The following is a 24,820-nucleotide window of genomic DNA, read 5'->3' on the forward strand; positions in this document are numbered from 1 at the left end:
GTCTATAATAACTGCTCTACACAGTTTCAAAATTCAGTGATTAGAACTCAAAGTTGGTGAAGGAAGTGCTCCATGCACTGTTGAGATGATGTATATATAAACCCAGAGCTCCTTCAGTTCCATATGGTTATGACTAGCTTCTATGCTTGAAATTTTGAAGCACTTTCTTACTCTCTAATATAGAGATCCTCAAAAAGGCTGAGTGCTCTTTCAGTCAGTAGTATGTAAATAGTCTAGATGTTGCTGACAGCTGTGTGCGCTTGAGAGCTGAATGATTCATTAAATGGAACTTGGTATAGAAAATCAAATTGAGGGAACACTTTATTTCCTACTAACAGAACTGCTATTTACAAAATTCTCATGTTTTATTGTTCAGAATGTGAAATGTTTAACATAAATAAAGCTGTGGAACTCTTAAAATTAAAATAATACACACACACATAGATGTTTTCTTTCCCGTTCAGGAAAGCTGTTTTTAACTTTTTCTGAGAATAATCTTGATGTAAGATACAAGTACTTCTAATAAATGCAGCAACTTTTGAAAAGAGGTATCAACAGCAAACTTCATTTTAAAACATCTGTTTGACTAGTAAGTTCCTTATAGAGAGAGAAATTATTAAACCTTCCCAGGCTTTTTTACTATACCGTAATGATTTATCTTTGCTGAAACTGCCTTACTCTTTAAAATTGTCGTTCCTTGACCAATTTTGAAAGCAAGAAAAAGTAACTTAAAAGAGGTTGTAAGGATTTTGCTTGAATAAATTTGGGTTTTGTTTTGAACAGAACTTCTTGGTATACACAAACAAGCAACAATAGGCTTTTTGACATTGATGGAATCTCTGAGGTACTGTAAGGTAAGCTATTTTCTGTATAGCTTAAAATTTTTCTTTCATTGTGGTGGTCTGGGCTTCTTTGACTTACTAAAAGCTTCACTGTGAACAATGGGAGATATTACAGAACTTTCAAAGTCTTTTCAACTTCAAATTAAAACTGAGAATAATACTATATTAAAAAAGAATTATAATTGTTAAATGCATTTTGTTGAGTAAATGTATGATGCTATTTAAATTAGAACTTTATTGCACCAAATTAAGATAGCAAGTTAGAAGCCCATGTTATTACCAAAATAATGCTTAATGCAAGTAATATAGATGGTTATGAAATTCTTGTCTTCTCACAATATCTAGTTCCAAGGAGGCTTGCTAATCGTCAGCGCTGCAGTTCTGTTTTTCTTCTTATGCCATTGCTGTCTTGCACTTAAAATGCCATAAGTATAAATTGTAAAACTGTTAAGTTAAATGCATTCTTAATGTAACATTGAAGACCTAGAAATTACTTTGTGTACTTATCTGTGCACATTTGCAAGTTGATGAAGTGCAACTTAATCTATGTTGTTTCTTCATGTTATGACACAGGCTTCCTTTATTTAAGGATTTTATTTGAGAAATTGTTCCAGAAAATCATACTTCTTAAACAGCATTGATAATCTTAATTTGAAAAGGCTTTTTGATCTCTCTGCTTCTTTTTCAAGCTATATTGAATTCTTTTAACTTAGCTCATGGTTAAAGAGGATTGTGGAGTTCTCAAAATGTTATGTATTGACAGACTCCACCCTTTCACTTGTTAATAGTCAATTCGGAATTGGTACATCCAAAACCAGGTAATAAGTCAGGTGGACTTCTACCACATCTAGCATCTGATTCTAGTATTGTTAGGCATAGCAGTAGTTAAGCCTGTGCATTTTGAAGCACGTCTCCAAGGCTGAAATACTAGATATCGATAACCACTTTCTCAATGATGTCGTCTTTCAGTTAATTACTGTAAGTTACGTTGTTTTACAAGTCAGTTAGTAACCAGAGATCTAAACTGTAATCCAAGTGTTTTACACAGTCTTGATATTTTGTTGAATGTTTTATAGTAGTTTTCAGAGCATTTGGGTCTCCACTAACTGATTCGTCCTTAGATTGATTGCTGACTAGATGAATTTCCTGGGTTTGCTATATGGTTCTGATTTTATTGCAACTTTTTAGGTTGGCTCCTATTTGAAGTCTCCAAAATTCCCCATCTGGATACTCGGCAGTGAGACACATCTCACAGTCTTTTTTGCCAAGGTATGTTAGATGTGATTTTTGTTATGTAACCTCAGGCAGATAAACACCACATAAATCCAAAGCTCAGATTTTGCCACGGCATGAGTTTCATGTGGCTTTAATATAAAATGTAGTCACCAAAACTCTTAATTAAGCCTACCTTTGAAGACTAACTTGTTGAAGTGGTTTAAGGATACCTGTTAAATTTTAGTGAAATCTTTTGATTCTGGTTTAATTTATTGAGGGTATGGGGGGAAAGGGGTGCTTTAGAACACCATAATCTTGATACATATGGTCTTGAATTTTTATTGTGCAAGAGAGGGATAAAAAAAATAAATAGTTACATGTAGGTCCCTATTAGTAGTTTAATCCTTCTGTGACAGTACTTTCACAGATTTTAATCTATAACCGTAGATATCTTTGTCCTAGGTTAAAAATAGTTAGAGGACACTTGCAATAATTCCTTTTATTTATTCTAACAGGTATTTATGATAATCACAAGTCCTCAGTTTAAAGCGTTAGACGAAAGTTTCTGAACAGTTTCTATTTGTTTAGTAGAAGATATTTAGTAGAAGAAGGTACGAGCTGAAGGTTTGTAAAAGTTCCAAGAGTACTTTGTATGTCTCTCTACACCCTAAAGTCAGGGTTGGTGAGTATTTCAGGTGGAGCAGAAATGTCAGCTATGCAGAAGTACTGAATCATGTTGCAATTATCAGTTGAAGCTGCTTGCTGAAAACTGGGGGAAGAAACCTGAATACGTTGCCAAACGGTTAGCCAGTAAGTTGTTAAAGTAGTGTGTGTAGTTCTCTGGATGATGCTTGATACTGAGGATATAACTTCCAGCTCAATGTTGAGTTTGATTAGAGAGAGAAATCCTCAGAACTGAAAGAGGAAAATGGAGAGGGAAAACAACAAAAGCAATTTAGATTAGGTTTAGATAGAAATAAATATGGCTCTAATTCTCTGAAGCTGCGTATAATTATCAGGATCCAAACCGTTATGCTTAGAACATCTAAGTAATTGTTAAGCAGGGGAGTAGTCAATGTTGTAGTTAGTAGCGAAATTAGCCCAAGAAGCCTAGGAAAAGGCTCTTCCTAGAATATTGTCCCTATGGGCAGATTCTTCACTGTTCCCTCAGGGACCTTTATGGAGCATGAAGGTTCAACAGACAACAAGTTTTACTTAAATGCTGCATACCACCCTACTCAAAATTGGCAGCTGTTGTTTAATACTCTGTTGCTTCATTCAGATTTTTCATTTCATTTGAAGTACAGCAATAAACATTGGTGTCTTCACTGAGAAATGAAATCATCCACCATGGTTTTCTATCTTAGAACATTTTACATTAAATACTGAGAATGTTATAGACAACCATTGCTGTCTGCCAGAATATATTTGCATCACTAAATGTGAACCATTTTGCTGTAGCTGTGACTTTCAGAGAAATGTTTAGTCATATTTTCTAAAATAATTCTACCAGCCTGAAACTTACCTTCTACATTTTCAGTGGATTTTAATGAATGTGCAAAGTGCAGCACAGCATTTTTGTGCTGAAAATGATACTTTAAGATATAAGTGAAGATAAAAACGAACTAGTTCATAACTAGGCTTAAATTCTCTTGTCATTGCCTGAAATAGCCTTAAAGTGTGACAGCTGAGTCAATTCCAAGTTTTAGCAAAAGTCTACCAGTAGGTCAGTAGTTTCCACCATTATTAATGGAAGTTGAATCATGGAGATTTTATCTACATGGCTTTCATCACCACATCAGGATTGCCAAAACTCATTTGGGACATAGGGATATTTTACTCAGCCTCATTTTGCTAAAGGGAATTGGAGGTACAAAGAAATGAGATAAGTAATGAAATTCCGTGATGAAATGAACCTTCACCTCACATTTTCCATATTTTAGTTTCTTAGGTCTCAAGGAAAAATGCTACAGACTGATCTGTAGATGAATATGTCATAAAGTTGGCAAGGACATATGAACACATGCATTACCTGAATAGTTCTTCAAAACTCTGATATATACGTCTATCAAAGTAGATCTGAAAAAACTTGGGTGAAAAGTTGGGATGGGGGCAAGTGTTAGCAGGGAACTGTAATTAGTACCAGAATATTTTCTCTTCTTTAAATTATGACTGTGTACATATAAGGTTAGAATGTTGCTTGATGCTTTGATGCTCAGCAGTCTGAATTTTATCTTGATGGGGGGAGGAAGGGTGGCTATTCCTCCTAGTGATCTATCATAGTTGCTGCATTTGTCACAAGGTGGATTTTCCCTGAAAAACTGACAATGGAGGTTCTTCGCAGGCAGCTAAATCCAATCAGCCATCATTTCTGCCTCTCCCTGCCTTCCCTTCCTCTCACTGAGTAAGAAAACTCTCAAATGGCCTCAGGCCAACAAAAATAAACAAGCAAAGCTTCATCTGACATTCTAAGGGTCCCTGTCAGACGGTGATCATGCAAATAGCCAGTATTGTAAATGTTCTCTAAAAAGCAATTTTTTTTTAAAGTGTGGAGAGAAGAAATTGAAGAGTGGGGTGGTTCTGACAATGTAGAGATAAGGATGTGATGGATAAGGATAACATGCTGTATGGTCAGGTTTTGGTTGTTATTATCCTCATAAGGAAGTTATGACTGTTCAGAACCTGTAGGAATGTCAGGGTGTCATCGGGCACCATGGAAAAAAATCAGCTAGTTTGTGTGGTTTTTATATAAAATATGAAAAGAAAAAAATTCAGTGAAAATAATAGGAAGAACAACAGGTTAATAGCTGCTTTTTAAATAGTGTCTGCTGACATGCTAACTTGCATGTTCTGGAAGCTTGAATTCACTTTAAAAGTGAAAAGACAACATGGAATGAGTCCCCAGGGGCTTTGGGTTAGTATATGCTTATTTCATTCTCGGTTCTTGGAGCACACAGACCTCAGCAGAATCGGCTGTCCACTTCCATTTTTAGTTACAGTATTGTAGCATTTCTAGACTTCAAGGATCACATAAGCAGAGGAAACTCCTGGCTGAGACATCTGAACAAGCTACACATAATGCTTTTCAAGGAAAATGTGCCTGTTTTGCTGGGTTGGGACTGTTCTTATGGTTTTGGATTACAGTTTTCTATTTTTCTAATTTTGATTGCTGTAACATGTTTACATATTCCCAGGGCCTTTCTGCAGTATCCTCAATAATATTATCTCTCAGAAGAAAGTCATTTACTTCTCTTCCTAAACAAGTTTTTAAACTGAATTTCAGTAGAGAAACACCTGAGCAAACACTGGCATTGCTATAGGAAATCCTGAATTTGGGTCAGTGGTGTTTGCCTGCACTGCCCTAAGGAGGAATGTTACTGGATATGACATCTAACTTAAGAAAATCAAGAGAGAATAAGAATGGCCATGAAAGAAAACAAGACACTTGTGTAAAAATTCAACCATTACTAGTGTACGCTAACAATGATGGTTTATACAAAAGTAAACTATGTGTATCCAAATAAATTACACTTCGCCATTAATAGAGGAGTTCTTCTGGGTAGGGAAGGTAGTGAAAAATATCTACTCCCTTTGTTTTGGATTGTGCTCCCATGGCTGGTGAACGCAGGTAATCAGATTTTGAAGTGTTTCTTCACTAGAGGAGAAATCAGAATCAGATTTTGAAGTATTCCACCTCAGGAAATGGTTACGGAGTATGTGGTTTCAGAGTCTTAAGTTTCCAAGAGTAAGTGGAACTGGTTCTGGTTGGAACTGTCTGGCAGAAGGATGTAGATGTGTAAGTCAATGGCGGTAACTTCTGGGCTGGAGCGGGGGGTTGGTTTTCTGTGCTGCTGATGAAGAGCAGGGAGACAGATGCTGCTCTGTTCTTCACAAATGCTCTGACCTGATTAAATCAGCAGTGAAACTTCAGATGTATTTCCATCAGCTGTTGAGAGCTCTTTCTTCAAGAAAAGACCCCTCTTTGAAGTGAATGTTAGGGCAGGGTGTTCCCTGTGGTATCTGTGAGCCTGCAGAGAATTTAATTTATTCCGCTGGTTACTTTGAGCTTCGCAATGTTAAGTGCTGTTGTTAAACAAATGAATTTAAATTGTTCTGAATAACGCAGTAGTTCACAGGGGTTGCTTTGTCCAAATAGTTTTGTAGCCAAAAGGCCAGTTCTCTTCTCAATAATGGTTTCATCGCTGGAAAGGGGTACCTCAAAATACAATGCTTCTGTAAGGTATCTACCCTATTCTGGCTTTGCAAGATCACAGAGCGTGACTGTGAAACCTTATTCCCTTCTTTGTAGGTCTGCCTCAATTTTACTTTCTGATTAAATTGTTCCTGCAGATGCATGTTTGTGTCTCAGAGCAGGCACTTCTGGGCCGTTTTTTTTGTTTGTCTGGGAGGCTTTCTGGGGCAAAATCTGTACTTTTTTCATTTGTGTGTGTAACTTACCAGCATTTACCCAAGAAAATTTGAAGTTAATTTTTTTGTTTGTTTGTTTTAATCAGTGGAATGACATCTTCAGGTAGGGCCTTTTATTGCTGCCACATCGTATGCAGAGGAACTCTGGAAAGGCATTGAAGGCACTGCTTCTAACTTCTCTCCATGCTATACTGAACCGTGTTATATCAGTTACAGCTTTTGTCCTTGTTCCCGTACAAGGATGCCTAGATTTGTACACAAGATTTTTTGAGGATCTTAACCTCAAGGCAGAGTTGATGCTGCTCTTGTCAAAAGTGCTGTGCATCTCCTAATATGACTATCAGTTACTGTTTAGATCACAGAGGTAGTAACTCACTCATAAGATTTTTACATTATTTGTTCTCGGAGTTGAGACACTGAAAAATTGTAACAGAGGTCATTAAACTGAGAGGGAGTAAGGCTCACAATATTCATCAAACCAGCTATTTGGGGATTTACCAACAAAAAGAATGTTTTCACTGTGTTTATCCAGATTCTCTGACTAATTTCAGACACTTATCTTTATTTATAAGTTCCCTAAAGTTTCAGATATTTTTAACATTCATCCCATGATGTATAGCTTTCGCTGTGATCATTTAAGGACATTGTTCATGGTTGGCTGATACAGACCATGAAATGTAATTGTATATACCCCTAAGCAAATAAGCAAATTACTTCCTTTTGGGAAAAGATTTCTCATCCATCTGTTTTCTTTCAGAGGGGGAATGTGAGTTTCTATACATGATGTAGATGAGAACAGGACTGCTTAGATGATATCACTTTTCATGTGTTTATGTTGTTCCAATTTTTGTGTCACTGAATTATTCCTCCTGAAATATTACATGTTGGTACTGCTTTGTGCTGAAGTAGGGGAGGGAATGACTTTGTACTGTCTCCTCAGATGCTGTTTCAGAGCCTAGATGAAAACTTGTGAAATGGGGCAGAAAATAGTTCTAGTAGTTCCAGCAGGAACCTTTGATCCACTAAAATCTAAGTCTAAAAATTCAAAGTAAAATGCTAATACTTGTTGCATGAGGTGCCCTTTGAAAACAAGAAGAGATGGAGAGATGAAATAAGAAAGGAAACCAATGCAGTGTAAGGAGCCTTTTGTAGATCTACAAATGCAAAAAAAAAAAAAAATCCTTCCCTTGAACTGTTAAGTTCTCAATTTAGCCTATTGTCGGAGCACTTCCAAATTGGAGAAATTACAAAGAAAATACGCTTAAGTAATAACCATGAATATCACACTAAAAATGCCATTTCTTAACCATTTCAAGTTTACTTCTAATACAGTTAGGAAGAGAAGTGGTTCTAGTATTCTACAATTCATCTGTTTATTCACTTTTCCTAGTTCTCTTCAAAACATACATTCTGTTTGCTTTCAGTTTTCTGAGTTTGTATTTCAGTTGCTTAAAAAATAAACTTGTCTGACTTTAAAGATTAGCAGTAGGCTATGGGAGGGCGTAGTCATCTCTGAAAATTATTTTGACTAACTTAAATGATACGTTGTTTCTAAAAGGTATAATTTTTTATTGGAACACTATAATGAATTTATAAGCTACTGTTGTGAAAAATGTACAACACATAGTAAAAATCGTGGTTCGTTTACTGCCCATTTGTAGGCAGTCCTGAGAAATATTTTTTTTCCTTTTCCTCATATTAGAATTAAATGAATGACTTTGTCATGACTATGTAAACTGAAATTGGGAAGTGGAAGGTAATGGATTGGGTCTTACCCCCATAAACATACTTCCTAGCATCCAGAAGGCTTTATAGTGTCGTGTTTAAGGAAAGAGGGTATGAGCAACCTAGTTTGTATGTCAGTCTTATCAAATGAAAGGCTGGTTTTTGAAGAAACACATTACAGGGTTTTTTTTTGTTAGTATATGCAGAGTGTCTCGCAAGTAGTAAATGCATCAAAGACATTGTTAAATACAGTTTTATAAAGTATAAGTCACTGTATCGAGTAAATTCTGAACGTCAACGCATAATAGAAACAAAGGCTGAGAACATCACTGTATCATTCTGTATCCTTTTTAGGTATGAAACCAATGTTGGTTCCAGCTATATTTGATACAGTAGAGAAGACATGGGGCCTGAGTCTTCACATGACGGGTAGATATTCTGTTTTTCAAATTTGGAGGAATAGGAATCCCAGCTTATTATTAAAAATGATGAATAAAGTGATACGATTTTTAATAGTATTACAGTTTTTAAATATCAATCACATTGATATTTACAGAAACATGTATAAAAAATTATTCCTAATTCCAGTTCAAGTGAAAAACAAAATGCTGATGGCTTTTTCTCCATCATCTGCTTTTTCCATTAGTCAGGTACCTTGGCCTCTCCAGCTATAACTTCTACTCAATTCTGGCATTATCACCTTAGTGATATCACTTTAATTATCACTTTAGTTCCATTTTCAGCTATATTAAATAGCAAAGCATTGTTCATGCTATTGCTCAGTAGTACAATAAGATATAGCCATCCAGCAAGTCCTAATCTGAAGTTTTATATCCACGCCTCTTTTCATATAATGTTCTCTCGTATATCGTATTACTGGTTTTGTTGTTTTTTTGTTGTTGGTTTGTTTTTTGTTTTTTTTTTCCTGCTGGTCACGAAGCACATCCACCTCACTCAATGCATTAGCATTTACCAGTTGTGGTCTTAATTCTGCATTTGGCAAGTGATATGTTTGCAGCTGTTCCAGTCTGCAGGTAATGTTTAGAAACTAGGCATTTATACTTACATCTTTACATAATTTTTTTGCAGACCCTTTCTTTCTGATAGCTGTCACTGAATATTATACGGAACAGCTTAGAATCCTTCCTGTATCTGACAGCTGCTGAGTTGTTGTGCGTACTTCTATGTTTAGCTCACAATAGTTCTTGGCCTGAAAAATACAACTACTTCAAAAGTCCTCTTCTCATTTGGAAATTTAAGGTTTGGCTTTTTAATTTTTGAAATTATTTTATTCTTCAACATCCTGCATATATTTAGTTATTTTTTTCAAATTCCCCCTGAATAATATTACTATTTTTATTTGAACTCTGTTAATAATGGAGCAGGTATCATTACACCCTAACCAATTTGTAGTTTATCCAATATTTGTGAGTAGATGGAGGGGAGAGGCATAAACTTATTCCCTTAAAGGCTTTTTAAACTCTTAGCCCAAAAGCTGTGACTCAATAAATTCAGCGTGCTTTCATATCTTTCTGGTTTACAAATCATTGAATAATATGTAAGAAAATAGTAGCTTTCTTAATAGCTAAGCTGACAGCAAGTGAGGAATGGAAAGAAGGGATTTAGTTTGATGCTGTAGAATACTCCTTTCCAGAAAGTGTATGAACTCGGTGCAGTGGTCTGTTGCAGTGCTCATGTCAGGTTTTAGCATGACATTGTACGTTAGAGATAAAACAGAGGTAAAAGGTACTGTTCTAGTCATTCGATGCTGTCTCAGCACATGGAAGGGGAAGAAGCTGGGTTTATTTCCATGCCCTTTCAACAAGTATATACATGATTGTCAAAGTTTCTAAACTAATGCAGGTCAGTAAATAAGGCACTTTATGTCAGCAAGTGGCATAATCAGAGTCGGTGATTCTCTTAATGGAATCATTCCAGAAAGGGAATCGTAAGAGATTTTATTTAGCAGTTTCAACACAGAATGATTTTTTCCCAGGAGTCCTAAAATCTAACCTACTGCCTTCCAAAATACGGAATTTAATACCCATAGTAATGTAGTATTGCAAAGATTAGGATAAAGACAGGATACGTCAAGTGTAACAACTAACTTCTCTCCATTTCGTATATATTCTTACACAAGGTAATATATAGAAATAATAAACTCTGAAAATGCCAAGCTTGTCCCATCCATTTGTTGTTCCACAGACTTCCTTTTTATTATTTTCTAGTTACGGCTTACTAACTGAAGGAATTGTTAAGCAGATAATGATGATAGGAATATTATTTTGCCATTTTCAGTGAAACTTAGAAATGAAAATTTGGTGCTCACTACGTTACCAAATAGTGCCAGAATTAGTGTAAGAACTGGTGGTATGGCCGTTGTGCCATCCTTGGTTAGCAAAAATCAGTGAGTGTGAATGGCTGTTAATCTGTAAGTACATGTTCTAGATTGATTCTTCATATTCTTTCTTCCCCATAGAATTTTTCTTCTTTATCATGAAGTCATAGATGTATTATATAGCTTATGAAATAGGGATTTTTAAGTATAGTTATTGAAAGCTTGTGAAGTGGTTTTGGGCTAAACAACAAGGAAATAAATTTGTGTCCATTTTCTCCTTCCCCCAAAAAAGTCTGAAGACAGATGTTCGGTTCTTTCTGAGCAAGATGCCCTGTATCCTTGGGAAGATTTGGGAAGATGACGTTTTCTCTTTAATTCTCATCTCTGCTCAGCCTGCTTTATTCCCATGTTCCCAGACCACACTAGGCTAGATGCAGGGCACTGAAAACACTAAACAAGATGCCAACATGACAACATATGCGTCAATAGTAAAAAATATTCTTTAAAATAGTAGCAGTTGTAGTCTTGTTCTGAAATTTCAGACCAAACTTCATGTTTCACAAAACTCCCCAGCTGCCTAATAAATGTGTAACATGACAGACTGAACTGGCGTACAAAATCCGCATGTTTCCAGGAGACCTTAAGTAATTTTATAACCAGCAGGAACCTGATTGAAATCAACTTCGATTTTAGGTATTGTCTAATTCACAGAACCTTAATGCACGTGACTGCTGTTGAATCCCTGGGAACATCAGAGTGAACCCATATACAGTATCTAATTTCATCCTTCACAAGTACAATCACAAATACCCTCGAAGTCCATTTCTAAACACTTTCTGAGAAGCATTCAGAAATGAGATTTACATTCCTTGGTCATCTCCTTTCATACTGATAACAACCTCCTGTGATAAAGCAGCTCTACTTTCAGGTTAGAAATATGTGAATGAATAAATTGAAAGAGGAAGGAAGGAAAAAATATGAAGAAAGATATGGGGCGAACCAGTTATGGTGGAAGAAGCTTTTAACTTTTCCTAGCTGAGTTGAAGCAGTTATTTAACATACTACTTTAATTTTCTATCTTTATATCTCCCATATGTAGCATCATAGCATCAGGAGTTGTATTTTTATAACTGAGTAACATGTTTGTTTCTAAAATTTAAGTAACCTCCTTTCAGTTTTTAAATTGCTTTTTCCCCCCCCATTGTTGATTTGTTTTACGTGAGAAGGGTATGAAACTTTGATATTTTCTCATTTGAGTTTGAATTATACCCGTTTGGGTCTACTGCTTCATAGTTTAGGGAATCTTTTTATGTCTGTATATATTTATATAGACTTTCTGAAAAGAGCAGTTTTATGTTATAGAGAGGTGCCAAAGTTGCCAGTCTAAGACATGAAATAAGTTAAAGATACTGTGCTACAGGAATATTGAGACAGTATGGATGTATTCAGAAATAAAGTTCTGTGATTGCCTATGCATAATTAAGAAAACTGATGTAATTGGTGTTAAACGAAATGGGCTTTATTGTGTAACACAGCTTTAAGGAGGAAAATAACACAAGTTTTGTATTAAAGAAATAAACATACTGCCTTTCATGTGAGGTAATTGTTGTACTCTGCTATTACAGAATTAGCTACCTGAAATGCCAAATTGCAATATGAACATAAAAGGCAATACTGTTTTTAAAAAGAAAATAACAGTGAAGAAATAACAGTCCCTGCGTATGTAGCGTTTTCTGTATGTGTACATGGAGATTCCCTAAAATACTACTTAGCAGCACAAAATACCAGTGCTCACTTGACATTCTTAATACACAGTTTCCTTAAGTACTTCTAAAGCTCATACTGTTCACATGTAAAGCCATAACATCTTACTTTCAGTAATTTGCCAAGTTGATAATCGTCCTTTAGAAAAATTCTTGTCATACTTGAGTCACAAAATAATCAATGTCACAATCTTACCCACTTTCAAAAACATTTCATGGTTCTGGGTTGAAGCAAAGCAGGGCATTTTCGTCTTCCCAAGCTTGAATTACATAGTTTAAATGGTGAACTGAATGCCTGAAACAGGTTTCTAACATGAAGTGAGGCTCTCAGTACTTTAAGTATTTAGGAAGAACTGAATACTGAGGTATATCTTTGAACTGTGCCACTGCATGTTGCTGTCATACCTGTTCACTTCCCACCTACTTGGTGCAATTTTCAAATGGCGTTAGTATATTAATGCTCACCAGGGGTTGTATTGCAAGTGTTTCATGTCTACAGCCTGAAATGGTACTAGATACAGAAATATCGTTTCATATAGATTTTTTTTAAAGTTGACAGCTAGCATGATAATAAAAACTACAATTCATTTTGAGTAAACTTTGTAGTGAAGTTTTTGCATGTTATCAGCCATGAAACTTGACCACTTCCACTTTGGTTCCTCTTAGGAATAAAGATTAATTTTTGTTGTTGTTGAGGACAGAATATGATACTGTTAAATAACAAAAAGTATGGAAAAGCTGCCCTTTTTGATTAAACTTGGGAAGGTAGGGGTAATATTTTAGTAAGTAAATAAGAATTCCAGGAAACTAAAACTTATCCATTCCTGTTCTGTAATTCCAGTAACACACTTTTGCTCTCAAAACAAAGATTTTGTTCTGTGATACTGAAAAAAGTTGGCAATTGAAATAAATAAAAGTGAATGCTACATAACTGATCTTAATTGTTTTATGGTAATCTCATAATACATGCTTCAAAACAAGGAACGTGAATTTCCTGCCCCCTTCCCCCCACCTTCTACCCCCTTTTTTTTTTTTTTTTTAAATGTGGCAGCAGCTCACTTGTAGCCTTCTTGGGATGTTGTTGAACATGTTGAGGAACTGAAGCTTCTCATTCTTAGCTTCTCATTCTTATTTTGGAGCACTGTCTAATTTGAAATGTTTTCTGGTCATCTGTGAAAGACTTATGCATCCAAATGGTAATAAAGAGTAAATTAGTAGGATCGTATGAAAATTCTTTTCTTTTTCAAAACATAATCTGAGAGAAGTTTAAAGACAATTAAAATCAGATTTCTTTCTGAACCATCTCCACGGTGAGATTCTTCCTCTATGCCATGCATCAGGTTCCTTTATAGTCTCACAGTATTAGAATAGATCTGACTTTCTTTCTACTTCCCATACTGTTAAAATCTGCTACTTTTTTGTGTTTCCAAGGGCATGCTGGGTTGAACAGACAGATACTGGTTTTTATCCAGTTTAACTTGTCTCTGGAGTCCTACCCAGAGTAAAAACGGGACAGGACCCTAGTGTTTTTTGATATTGTTGGGATAGTTTTGTTATTGGGATCTCAGTTCGGAGTCCCAACCATTGCATGTGGACCAAAACCAGCAATTAAACTACCAGATCCATTCACACTCTGTTTTCTCAACACTGGCATGTGGATAGCTGTCTTTGGATAAGAACTTTCAAGCTTAGTACCTAAGTTCAAATAACAGTTGTCGTTTGTCAGGGAATTGTATTTTTATATTTGAATCAGTTATGGAAACCTTCAACTTGAAGCCATTGAATTAAAATTAAGAGGAAACAGTGACTGCTCTGAAAAGGTAATTTATACGATACAATAAGATTGTTACACACCTCTAAGTACGTGTTCAGTGTCTCATTAAGACCAGCTGAAATTGTAAGATGAGAACAGTGAATCTAGAACTTGTTAGAATTATAAACTGGATTGGAAAGACCTGCTAGGCATTTTAGGATTAAGCAAGCTCCCTGCTCAGAGCAGGTCTTGCCCAGAGCAGGTTGCTCAGGGCCTTGCCCAGTTGTGTTTTGAATATCTCTACGGCCTTGCTGGGCAGCCTGTTCCAATGTTCAGCTTCCTTCATCGTGGGGAAAAAAAATCTGAATTATCTAATCTAAATCTCCTGTGTTGTGACTTGTACCCATTGGCTCTTGCCCTCTCTGTGCATCACAGCGAAGTCTGGCCCTGTCTTCCCTATTGTCCTAGTAGGTAATTGAAGATGGCAATGATTATTGCTAACCTTTTCTAAGGCTTGAGAAATCTAGTTCCCTCAGCCCCTTCTCCTATATTACATTCTTTACCTGCACCAGTAGTTTTGGTTGCCCTTCCCTGGACAGCTCCAGAGTGTCAACATCGTGTGGTCAGGAGCCCAACCCTGTCCCTTATATCTCAGGTGAAATCTCAGAGGTATCGAGGAAGAATCACTTTCCTCCAGCTACTTACAACCTTCCTGCTAATACAGCCTTCCTTGACACAAGGATGTGCTGCTGACTGATAGACAATTTGTTGTCTAAAAGAACTCCCAAGATACAACGGCCTAACTTTCTGGAAAATGTATTTCATTTTATCTTTGATGGAAAGAAAGTAGTATGCAATGAATGTTTTGTCAGATTTTGCTATAGGGTGAATGGGCTTCCAAGCCAAGGCACGCTGTGGAAGAACAAACCAGACAAAACCCGTCTTTCAGCAGGTTGTCTCCTAGACCATTTCTTAAATGTTTTTTTTTTCTTCTTTCCCTTTCCTTCTCTCTCTTGCACCTCTCTTTCTACCTCTCCACGCGCCCAGACACATGTTATGGTAACCCACCACTTAATCTCCTGCGTAAGTGCATGTGAGGAGAGCCAGGCGTGGATTCACAAGTCAGAAGTCTGAGCTTGTGCCTGCAGTAGTTGACAGTTGTCCACCTTCTGCCAAACGCAGTCATTAACAGCAGTGTCTGCCTTCTGTCCTGCTGGGAGCACAAACTTGTGCAATTCCTCGCTGCCTGGCCTCCAGTTTCAACAACCAGTCTTGAGACTCAAGCCCTTCTGTCAAATAAAATTGAAGTTGAGCAATGCATCCAGAAGTCAACCAGAGATACGGGAATTGGTTTCAGATCCCATCAGCCTTGTTTTCTTAGGAAACTATTTTGGAAAAGTTGCTGTCTTGAAAGCCAATGATTACAGCATTGAAAAAGACACTGTTTTGTCTGTAATACAAGATTCCAAAATACAAGATACAAAATAATCTTGGTTCTTGCAGATCTGATTAAACAGTTAATAAATTACCAGCGTTTCTGTATTGTTTTCAAGCAATTTTTCAAGAAAAGAATTAGTGCTATAGTATGTAATTCTTCCATGTATCACTCAACTGTGGTATGTGTGGAACTGTGAAGTGGGCCATATGCAAACATTTCATTTTCAGGGGCAGCAGGTCTTTCAGCAAGGGGTCTTTGTAAAAATTCATAGCCAGAATGTCAGTGTGGCTTATTCATTATGTTCTGGTTTTGATTTGTAAAATGAAAACTTCTGGAATGTTTTCATTAAAACTTATGAAGAGTATTTTTTGCCTCTGAGGGTAAACACGGGATCTTAAAATAACTGGTACCGCTGATGAGAACAACTTTTCAAAGTAATATAACATGCCTTGTTTGTGAATCATAGGAGCCAACAAGCAAAATGTGATTTTTGGGACATGTTGTACTTAATATTGCAAATAATTATTATAATTAACTGTTGATGGAATTCCCTTATATGGAACTTCCAATGCATGGGATACATCAAAATACAATTCGTAAGGCTGGGGGCGTGTTTTGGCACAGCTGATGGAGTATCAGCTTGGGCAGCTGAAGTATGTTTTCATTAAGTGTTTGTCACATTTTCAATTTTGCTGCTCGAGGGAGGTACGGGTTTGTTTTGGGGAGAGCGAGAGGGGCGTTGGCTAGATAGAAACGTATGGACCGTGGATGGTGGATATACATGTATATTCTAAGTTAAGGGATGCATTAGATTTGTATATGCATGGCTAAAATCTTGAAATTTTAATTGTTTATTAATTTTTATTAATAAAAACAATTTTTTTTTAAAGTCTCAGAGGTTGGAACAGTTTGGGGTTCCACACTCCCTATGGATATATTTTATTAACTTTTCCTTTTTTAAAGAATAAGTTTTAATCTTTTGTAGGGTTTTGCAAACATAAGATTTTTTTCTAATGTTTTTGCTTCCTAAGTCTCTTACCTGCTTAAGAAAAAAGTTTAAACATAGGCAACTATGAAGATAAACTTTTAAAGTATTGATTTTCTGTAAGTGCTGTAGTTGTCGTTCATTCACACAATCACTAATATTTTTCATTACTGTTTTTATTCCAAATCAGTCGTGTTTAGACCCTTAAAATTGCATTTTGATGCTACTGGATCAATATAACAATTTAGCTTTTATTTTTCCAGTCTGTTAAGCAAGTACTGTAGAAGTTGCTCTCACCTGGAGAGAATAAAAGCATGAAGGGACTTCTTCTGAACTTCTTCTGTAGGCTTTCTGCCTTGGAGATGGATGATGGAGATGGAGTACTCAGAAGGTGATGGAGAAGTTGCATGTAGCTCAGGGAGATGTACAGTCCTAGTTTCTCTGCAGGCCAACCTACTTCTGATATAAATGAAGATGGGTTCAGAAGTCCAGTCACAGTGAGATGTGGTACTTGTGCTGCAAGAGGGCCAGGAATTGACTTGGTCCTGGTAAGGGCTTTTCACGTCTTAAGAACTAGGAGGCTTCCAGCAGACGTGATTCATTGGATTAATCTGCATTAGGGACTTAGCATGTTTTAGAGCTTTCTTTGAGGGGAAAATTCCCATTGTATTGATCCTTTAAATCCTGCTGCATGCATCAAGTGTCCAACAGATGTGCGGAAAGCTTTCTCTAGCTGCGGAGCCCGTGCTAAAGTTGCGCACTGGGATGCTGCTTTTCAGAGAGCCTTGCTTGCGGGGTGGACATGAGCAGCTGGCTTTGCTTCTGCACAGTGTGCATCTAGGGCTGCTGTTTGGCCCAAACTTTATTACCACTTAAGTTGCAATATGGATAGATCTAAATAGATCACAGCAGATTGAACCCTGATCCTTCCATACGGGCACCACACTGCTCCGTAATGTAGATTTTTGCATGGTGTCAAGCAGCAGTAGAGCAGCCCTTAGGAGAGAAAGTATAATGGGCTGGTGTTCTAGTAGTGCATGGGCTGGCAGCTCAGATATCTCCTCCTAACTTTTAAATACACTCCTTCTTAAGACCAAATATTGGCTGTCCCATGTGCAGAAACTAGGGGAACTCTAACCCATGATTGTATGCACCTGATGCCAGTAAGAGCTGCATCTCTCATGTCTGCAAAATAAAACTTGCTTGATATTTTTAAATGTGTTGTGTCGCATTTTACCCCTTTTTGTATGTTCTAGGCAGCTGGCTTTCATTCAGGAAAGTTTTCTAAGCACGTGCTGGACACTGTTAGGTGTATACTTAAAATTCTTGGCTGATTTGGCATCAGCTATTAAGAGAAAATGGGTAAGAGTGGAGTTCTGGTAAAATCTATGGTTTGCTTCTGTTCTTTCCCTGAAGTAGTTTTCTTAATCCATTCAAAGAGCAGTAAGTCCCTGTGCATTTTTGAATTCTACATTTTTCTGATTCACTGTTGCCACATGGAGGTCTAATGAGTGGATATGGTGATTTTCTCTTCTAAAAGAAGTCATCTTCAGAAAGTAAAGTTGAGCTGAAACTAGAATTTAAAAGGTTGTATACTTTTTAAAACACTTTGATTTGTAAAATTAAAAATTACTTCATACAATATGAAGAAACATTTTTGATGTTTACTGTTGTTGAGAGGAAAGCCAACTTTTTGTTTGTTTTCCTGTTCATTGCAGAGCAGGTACCATTACATTTCTACTTTGACAGGAAGAAAAAAATGTAGGGGGGCATCGTCAAATGCAGTTTTCCCTTTGTTCATTTTAGTTTTTCATTTCTCTTTCTGTGTGAAAAATAACATACACGGTCATAACTTTTAAGAGGAGATGTAGGACTTCAGGTACTCCTAGTGAGCAGTTATTTGGTGTTTTATGTTCCATTTCAATCTCAGGTTTTGGTACCTTTTTAAGCTAAAGGGTGTGCTGAGTATGGTACATTTCTTACCCTTTTTATCGCCTTTTATTTCTCATAAATAGCTTACCAGTTTTACTTTTTTTCATAATGTTTTTGGCGCAAAACCAGAGGAATATGCTTTTTGCCGTTTTACGATAGTAGAGAAAATGTCTCCTGTATATGAGTTTTGGAAAACAAAACTGTGTTTGAGATGAAAAGCCCATAAATAAAAGCATTACAACAGCTACTATTGGAACCATATTTTTTTCATGCAACTAGCAAGTTTGTGTTCTGGCAGCCTGTGAAATAGACTTCAAAACATTGTCTTGCAGCTTTCTATCTAAATAATTCTTATCTGTTTTTAATGCATGCATGCATAGTACACTCACTAAATTCCTTTGCTACTTGTTTGTGTTTTCGGATATGAAGAATAATACTATAAATCTAAATCTCTATATAATGCACAGACTCCAAGTAGTTTTTCTGTGCCATGACATCTGCATAAAAAATTACGTAAGCTTTGTCTGGAAGTTTAATAGTCTGCAACATAGTTCTTGATAGCTTTAAGTCACTGTTTTCAAAGTACTTTCAGTTACTCTTCTCTTGTATTTAATTTGCATTCATTTAAGGTCCAAAGCTGTGTAGTATAGCTAAATTTTTCCTTAGTAATCTGTATCTGAATTAAGAATATCCTGAAAGTTTTCTTTCTTTCTATTTTTTTCTCCAAAGGATATGGCCCTTGTTGCTCCTGAAGCGCCTTCAGAACAAGCTAGGAGGGTCTTCCAAACATATGACCCTGAGGGTAAGGGCTGTATGTCTTGCTGATGTGTGATTTTTGGATTGAAGTGCATTCATTCGGTAGAGACATATTTCAAGGAGTAATGAATGCTGCATTCTGTGGTGTATCTCTTAAAAATAAACAGGATTATTATTTTATAAAATTTGTTCTAAATACTGCACTTTCAAATCCATTGTGCTTTCTATGTCAGGGTAATACACTGTTTATTCCCAGACTGATTAATAGACAAATTAAATACTTAGTACTTAAGAAATTTTTAATACAGCATTCAATCTATAAGTGAAACAAAGAAATTTTTGAAAACTTTTTGTAGCAAAGAAATTGGGTACAACGTACTGTAACAGGAGTTAACAGTTCTTAGAGCATATGCTTTTTAACCTCATAATATTGTTTGTAATTAACAGAAGGCTTACATATAATTTGATTTCTCTTATATTAATCTTTCATAAAATATTTGTTATGATTGCATTCGTCATGAAATTGTTTTTAAACTTATATGGCACAAACGGAAAATTTTCTTACGTTTTGGAAAACAAATTGTGTAACATTCAGTCATTATTTTAACGGTTCAAAACCACAAAAAAAAAAAAAACACAAGACAATTATTACCCCATGTATCAAGTGGAGATTACTAGAGAGATGGAATTCTTAGCAAGTATTAAGTTGTTAGGTGTATAAATGATAAACCTACAGTTTTTGTATTGTATTCTTTTAAAGTGATAGAGAAGTGTTTGAAAACTGTGCCTTCTAGAACCCCACCATTTGTTTTTAAGTTTTAGAGATAAAGATATGCAATATTTGTATTTTTGAGTAAATTCTGTGTTCCTGGAAAGCATTTTGTTTCTTTTCCTAATGAGCTTTGTTACTTCTTTAGATAATGGCTTTATACCTGACACTCTCCTAGAAGATGTAATGAAGGCTCTGGACCTTGTTTCAGATCCTGAATAGTAAGTATAATGAAATTTCAGAATACAGAAGTATAACTTAGCCACATATTAATTAGTGTTTTTGTGGATTTTTTTTCTAGCCTGTACTCTGGGCACAGGATGTTACTTTGAAGTGCCTAAGTTAGTTTTCAGTGAATTGGAAGGGGGGATGAATTAGAATTAAAATCTCTCTAACTTTGGTAGTAATAACTAGAAGCCAAAAAAAACACACTACCGTCAGTACTATGTGTCAAGGAGATGGTCATTGTGAATATATTCCTATATGTTGACTAGGGTGAAACTGTGTGACAGAAAAGATGAATCACTAAGGTACATGTAGGCAGTTTAGCATTGATTTATGTACAGAGTTTAAAGCTGAAACTGCTTCACCTGCATTTTTGTTCCAGCAGCATGTGGTACCTTCTGTTTATAACTGATATTTATTTCCAGAAATGACACATTTCTAGGATTAGAGTCAAAACTACTAGGTGAAAAAGGTTTCACTTACTTACTTTAGGTGTTATATGGACTGATGGGACTAATATTCAGTGACAGCAGTTAATCTTCAGTGTCAAAGCTTACCTTCTAATTATGTCTTGACACTAAATGTTTAACCAAGAAAGGAGAGCTATGTGCTTGATTTTTTTTTAACATCTTCAAAGATGGTTCTGCTCTTTCATGAGCATGTTTTAGCCTATTACAATCTAAATCAGTCATTCCTGTACAATGGCTGTTGAGGCTGCAAGTGTACTTACCACAGACATGAAATGTATTGATGTCATTTTCTGTCTTCCAAATGTTACAAGCTACAGCAAAGTTTACTGAGCTGGGGAGGAAGAGTGAAAATTGGAATCAAGAGACACCCAGGAAAGACAAGACAAAAATACTAGTATTTGTGTCACGTTAGTAAATGGTGAAATTTGCAAAAGTTGTTGTTTTTTTATTTTTTTTAAGGGAAAAAAAACTTCATTTAAAAGGTCTGACTACTTTGTTTTGGCCTTTTGTTCTGTTGCATCAATAAGTCTGCAGAAATACCCTTTCTGCATCGAGCAGTTTTTTCATTTGGCTGTTTGGCCTTCAGGGCATCTGTGGCATAACCCTGGCCTATGTTATTGTGCTTAGCACATCAAACATAAACTGATGTAGGATGACAGTCAGACAGCCTGCTATATGGGAAAGACCTCACTGGAGATCAAACCATGGAATATTTTGTCTTGAAATATCTCTTCTTAAATACAAATTTTGTCTAACGTTACTGTTTTGAGGACCTATTCTATTTTGTTTCTAGTTGCCCTGTCCATGTAATGTGGAACAAAAGTATAAATAACACATTTCAAATTACGTACAGACCTTTCTATTCTGTTTTTGTTGTTAAAGTAAAATTAAAGGCATTGCTTCCAAGAGTGATATTTGCACTTTTTAGTTTGAGAACTAAAAAGTTTGGTTGTGATCATCTTATCTAATGCTTTAAGCTTCTCGGAATCTCAAGATGAGTAACGAAAGACAATCAGTGGCATGTGAGAGGTTTCTAAAATCAGGATTTTCATAAAAATAAATACAGAATTATGTTCATTGTTACTCACTGTACAAGAACAAGGTGTCATCAAACTGGATTAGCAGGTAGCAGTTGCAAAACATTGGATGCTTATTTACAGTATCTTAAATTTAATTTGAGTGGAGTTGATTAAATGCATCTTAAATTTAATTTGAGTGGAGTTGATTAAATGCATCAAGTGTATATGGGTTCAAAGCCAATCAGGCATATGCATGGAAAGAAAAAGAATATAAATGTGTGTTTAGATACAGCCTCTCACTGAAGATGTCTTCAAGCAGCAGACTGCTGGAAACAGGGAGGGTAAACTAAGAGTATCACTGTATGCTTGCCCTCTTGTACTCTGTTGTAAGCATCCACTACTGAACAGCGTTGGAAACAGTACACAGGGCGAGGCAGTCTCCAGTGAGGACATTCTCCTGTATGGTACAGCTTGCAATTTAGACAAAAGGACAGGATAAATAAATGTTTAGACAATCTGATGTCTGTAGAATATGATGTTTAAGTAGAATCATAAAGGTATAACTGACATTGTTTGTAGTGACGCAAAATTACATCATATACATCATGCAGAAAGGCTTTCAGATTATTCCAGTGTACTGTTAATAAATGCATTAATTTTTTTGGCTTCTTTGTTATCAGTGGCACAATGTATACATGAAATGTTAAGTTTACTTTTATTTCAATGTGCCTAGTACATCCTGGAGGCTTTTCAGGTCTCTGTTTCAGAGCAGGTTCTTTGGCAGTTACAGAGCTGCGTTTGAGAGATGACTGTTTTATGTATAGCTCAAGAATGCATACAAGACAGCAAAGTGCCTTTTGGGCTATAAAACTAGTTTTAGATTATATGGGTTTCAAATTACTTTACCAAATATGGTGGTCCTTCAGAATTATCACTTATTTAATTTAAAATAAGAGATTATTTTTACTTAAAAATAACTGTGTTTTGGCAACTGGCATGCCATTCTGGTGCATTTTGTCACTCAGGATTAAAAATAGAATAGTATTGATATCCTTGGCAGCCAGTACTGTGGTAGCAGAGCGTAATTTAGTAGTGCAGGAGTAAAGACGTCTTACTCATACTTTTATATCCGATGTTTTTGTCATAGTGTAAACCTCATGAAGACCAAATTAGACCCAGAAGGGCTGGGCATCATCTTACTGGGTCCCTTTCTGCAAGAATTCTTCCCTGAGCAGGTAATCAATATAGCTTCATTGCTGCAGAGCACTGTCTCTCTAACTTGTCTTTGAGGGTCATGAAGCACTTTGATCAATACCATAAAGGTATTTTCAATAATAAGTATTGTATGGACACGTATGATCAGTAGATAACTTCTTGCATTGGATAACAAACTGTAGACTTCCATTTTGTATAATGTATCTGTGATTTTTGTCAGCTTTACACTGGAAGGAAGCTCCCTTGTAGTGACAATTTCAGAACGTATGTTCTGGAAATGTATAATTATGTCACATATGAAATTGAACCACTTCCCTAGCCAGAAAAGGAAGTTCATCTGAGTTTGTTTTTTCTCAGAATGAAATGTCGGTCTGTTTCTATCAATATTACAAATGTCTACTATAATTGCTACAAATAGGAAAAGATTGCAACATGTGTAAAACCATGCATCTCTAATCATGTAAACAGTATAAGCAGAAGTCAGTACAGATTTATGTTTAGTATGCGTAGAAGTCGGTGTCTGCCAGGGTAATGAAACAGACTGAGAGCTCGAAAGTAATTTTCCATGGATTCATTAAGATTGCACCACTGCTCTGAAGCATGTGTTAACCTAGCACTGCTCTCCGCTTCTCTCTTTGGCCTGGGTCACATTCTCCTGCTGTCATGCTGCCTTCCTCCTGCCACGAGGAACATCTCTGTACAGATGTATGTTAAACCAGAGCAGGCAGCTGGTCCAGACGAGAGCAGTCTCAAACGTTTGTGACAGCAGAAGAGAGAGGGATTTCCCAGGGATGGAAAGATGCAATGGTGGAGGCAAGAGAAGGGCTGAGAGGAGTAATCCTTTGGAGGCTTTTGTGGTTTAACGTATAATTGAAACTGTGGCTTAATTTTTACAACCAAGGTAACGTGAAACTAGTATTTCTAAAATACCTTCAGGAAGACTCTTTTTGTTAGAGTTGCACAGAGTATTACACCCAAACAGTACCGCAGTCTGAAACGAGATGGTCAATCAGAAGAATGTCCTGCTAAAGATGGTAGTGACTGAATGCATCATTAAGAGATGATTCAGGTCTAGAAGACAAAAGAGGAGTTAGCGTTCATTTTCTTGGGATTTACAGAATTAGATATACATTATGTATTCCCAGCTGTTTCTTCTTACTATCATTTGTTCTTCCAGAAGTGGAAATATCTTTTAAAATGAATACCATTTAATCTTATTTCCTACAATTATATTGCACTTGTAAGTCTGGAAGATTCCAGTACTTATTTTTTCGGCCTCAGATGCCTAGAGTGGCACCTCTAGTTTAGAGATTAGAAAGCCTAAGTACATATTCTATAATGTTTCTGGATTAAATAGCAGGAACCCTTCCCCATACTAGTTCGGAATCTTTCTTAAAGTGAAAATCTTCAGAAGTTAAGGTTAATGTCTTGTTTTAAAATACCATGAGAAAATAGCAGATGCCAGTGATGGTTGGAATTGATACTCCCCTTTATATAATATTTGAACACTCAGTGCTCAGGAGATCAGATCAATTCCTTTCCTGAGAAGGGATTCTCATTCTTACTCTCCGAGAGAACTAAACTCCACCTCAGGAGGAAGAAGGGGTCTCAGCTTTCCTTTTCAAAGCTGTTGACTTAGAAAAATATTCAAAAATCATTTAGACTGAGAGTGCAAGCATGACTCTTTGGTGGTTAGGTAGTCGCTTGGAGAGGGGAGTTCTTGAACTCTCCAATATGCCCTTTATTTGGGAAACAATTACTGCACAAAATTCTTAACATCTGTGGGACAGGAACTGGGAACCAGCGCATCTCTTCCTTCAGGGTGAGCATACCTTTATCAGGGAAAAGAACGTGCCCTCTTCCCTTCCCAGCTAGGCTTTGTTTTATTTGTCTCTGTGAAGCAACTTCTGTAAGTTGTCTTCTCCAGCCTCCCGTTACTGCCTAGCC

General features: G+C 36.3%; 1 protein-coding gene across 4 annotated transcripts in view; it reads left to right on the forward strand.

Annotated features, from left to right (window-relative positions):
- The window catches only part of MINDY3 (MINDY lysine 48 deubiquitinase 3), a 49,239-nt gene that overhangs the window by 22,053 nt on the left and 2,366 nt on the right, over positions 1 to 24,820 (forward strand). For all 4 annotated transcript variants that reach the window (XM_068673851.1, XM_068673853.1, XM_068673852.1 and 1 more), the window contains 5 exons: positions 784 to 854; positions 2,031 to 2,111; positions 19,149 to 19,221; positions 20,093 to 20,165; positions 22,806 to 22,893. In XM_068673851.1, the coding sequence (XP_068529952.1) occupies positions 784 to 854; positions 2,031 to 2,111; positions 19,149 to 19,221; positions 20,093 to 20,165; positions 22,806 to 22,893 (386 nt within the window). The remainder of the gene's footprint in view (positions 1 to 783; positions 855 to 2,030; positions 2,112 to 19,148; positions 19,222 to 20,092; positions 20,166 to 22,805; positions 22,894 to 24,820) is intronic.

Source organism: Anas acuta, chromosome 2 (assembly GCF_963932015.1).
Source record: "Anas acuta chromosome 2, bAnaAcu1.1, whole genome shotgun sequence".
NCBI lineage: Eukaryota > Metazoa > Chordata > Aves > Anseriformes > Anatidae > Anas > Anas acuta.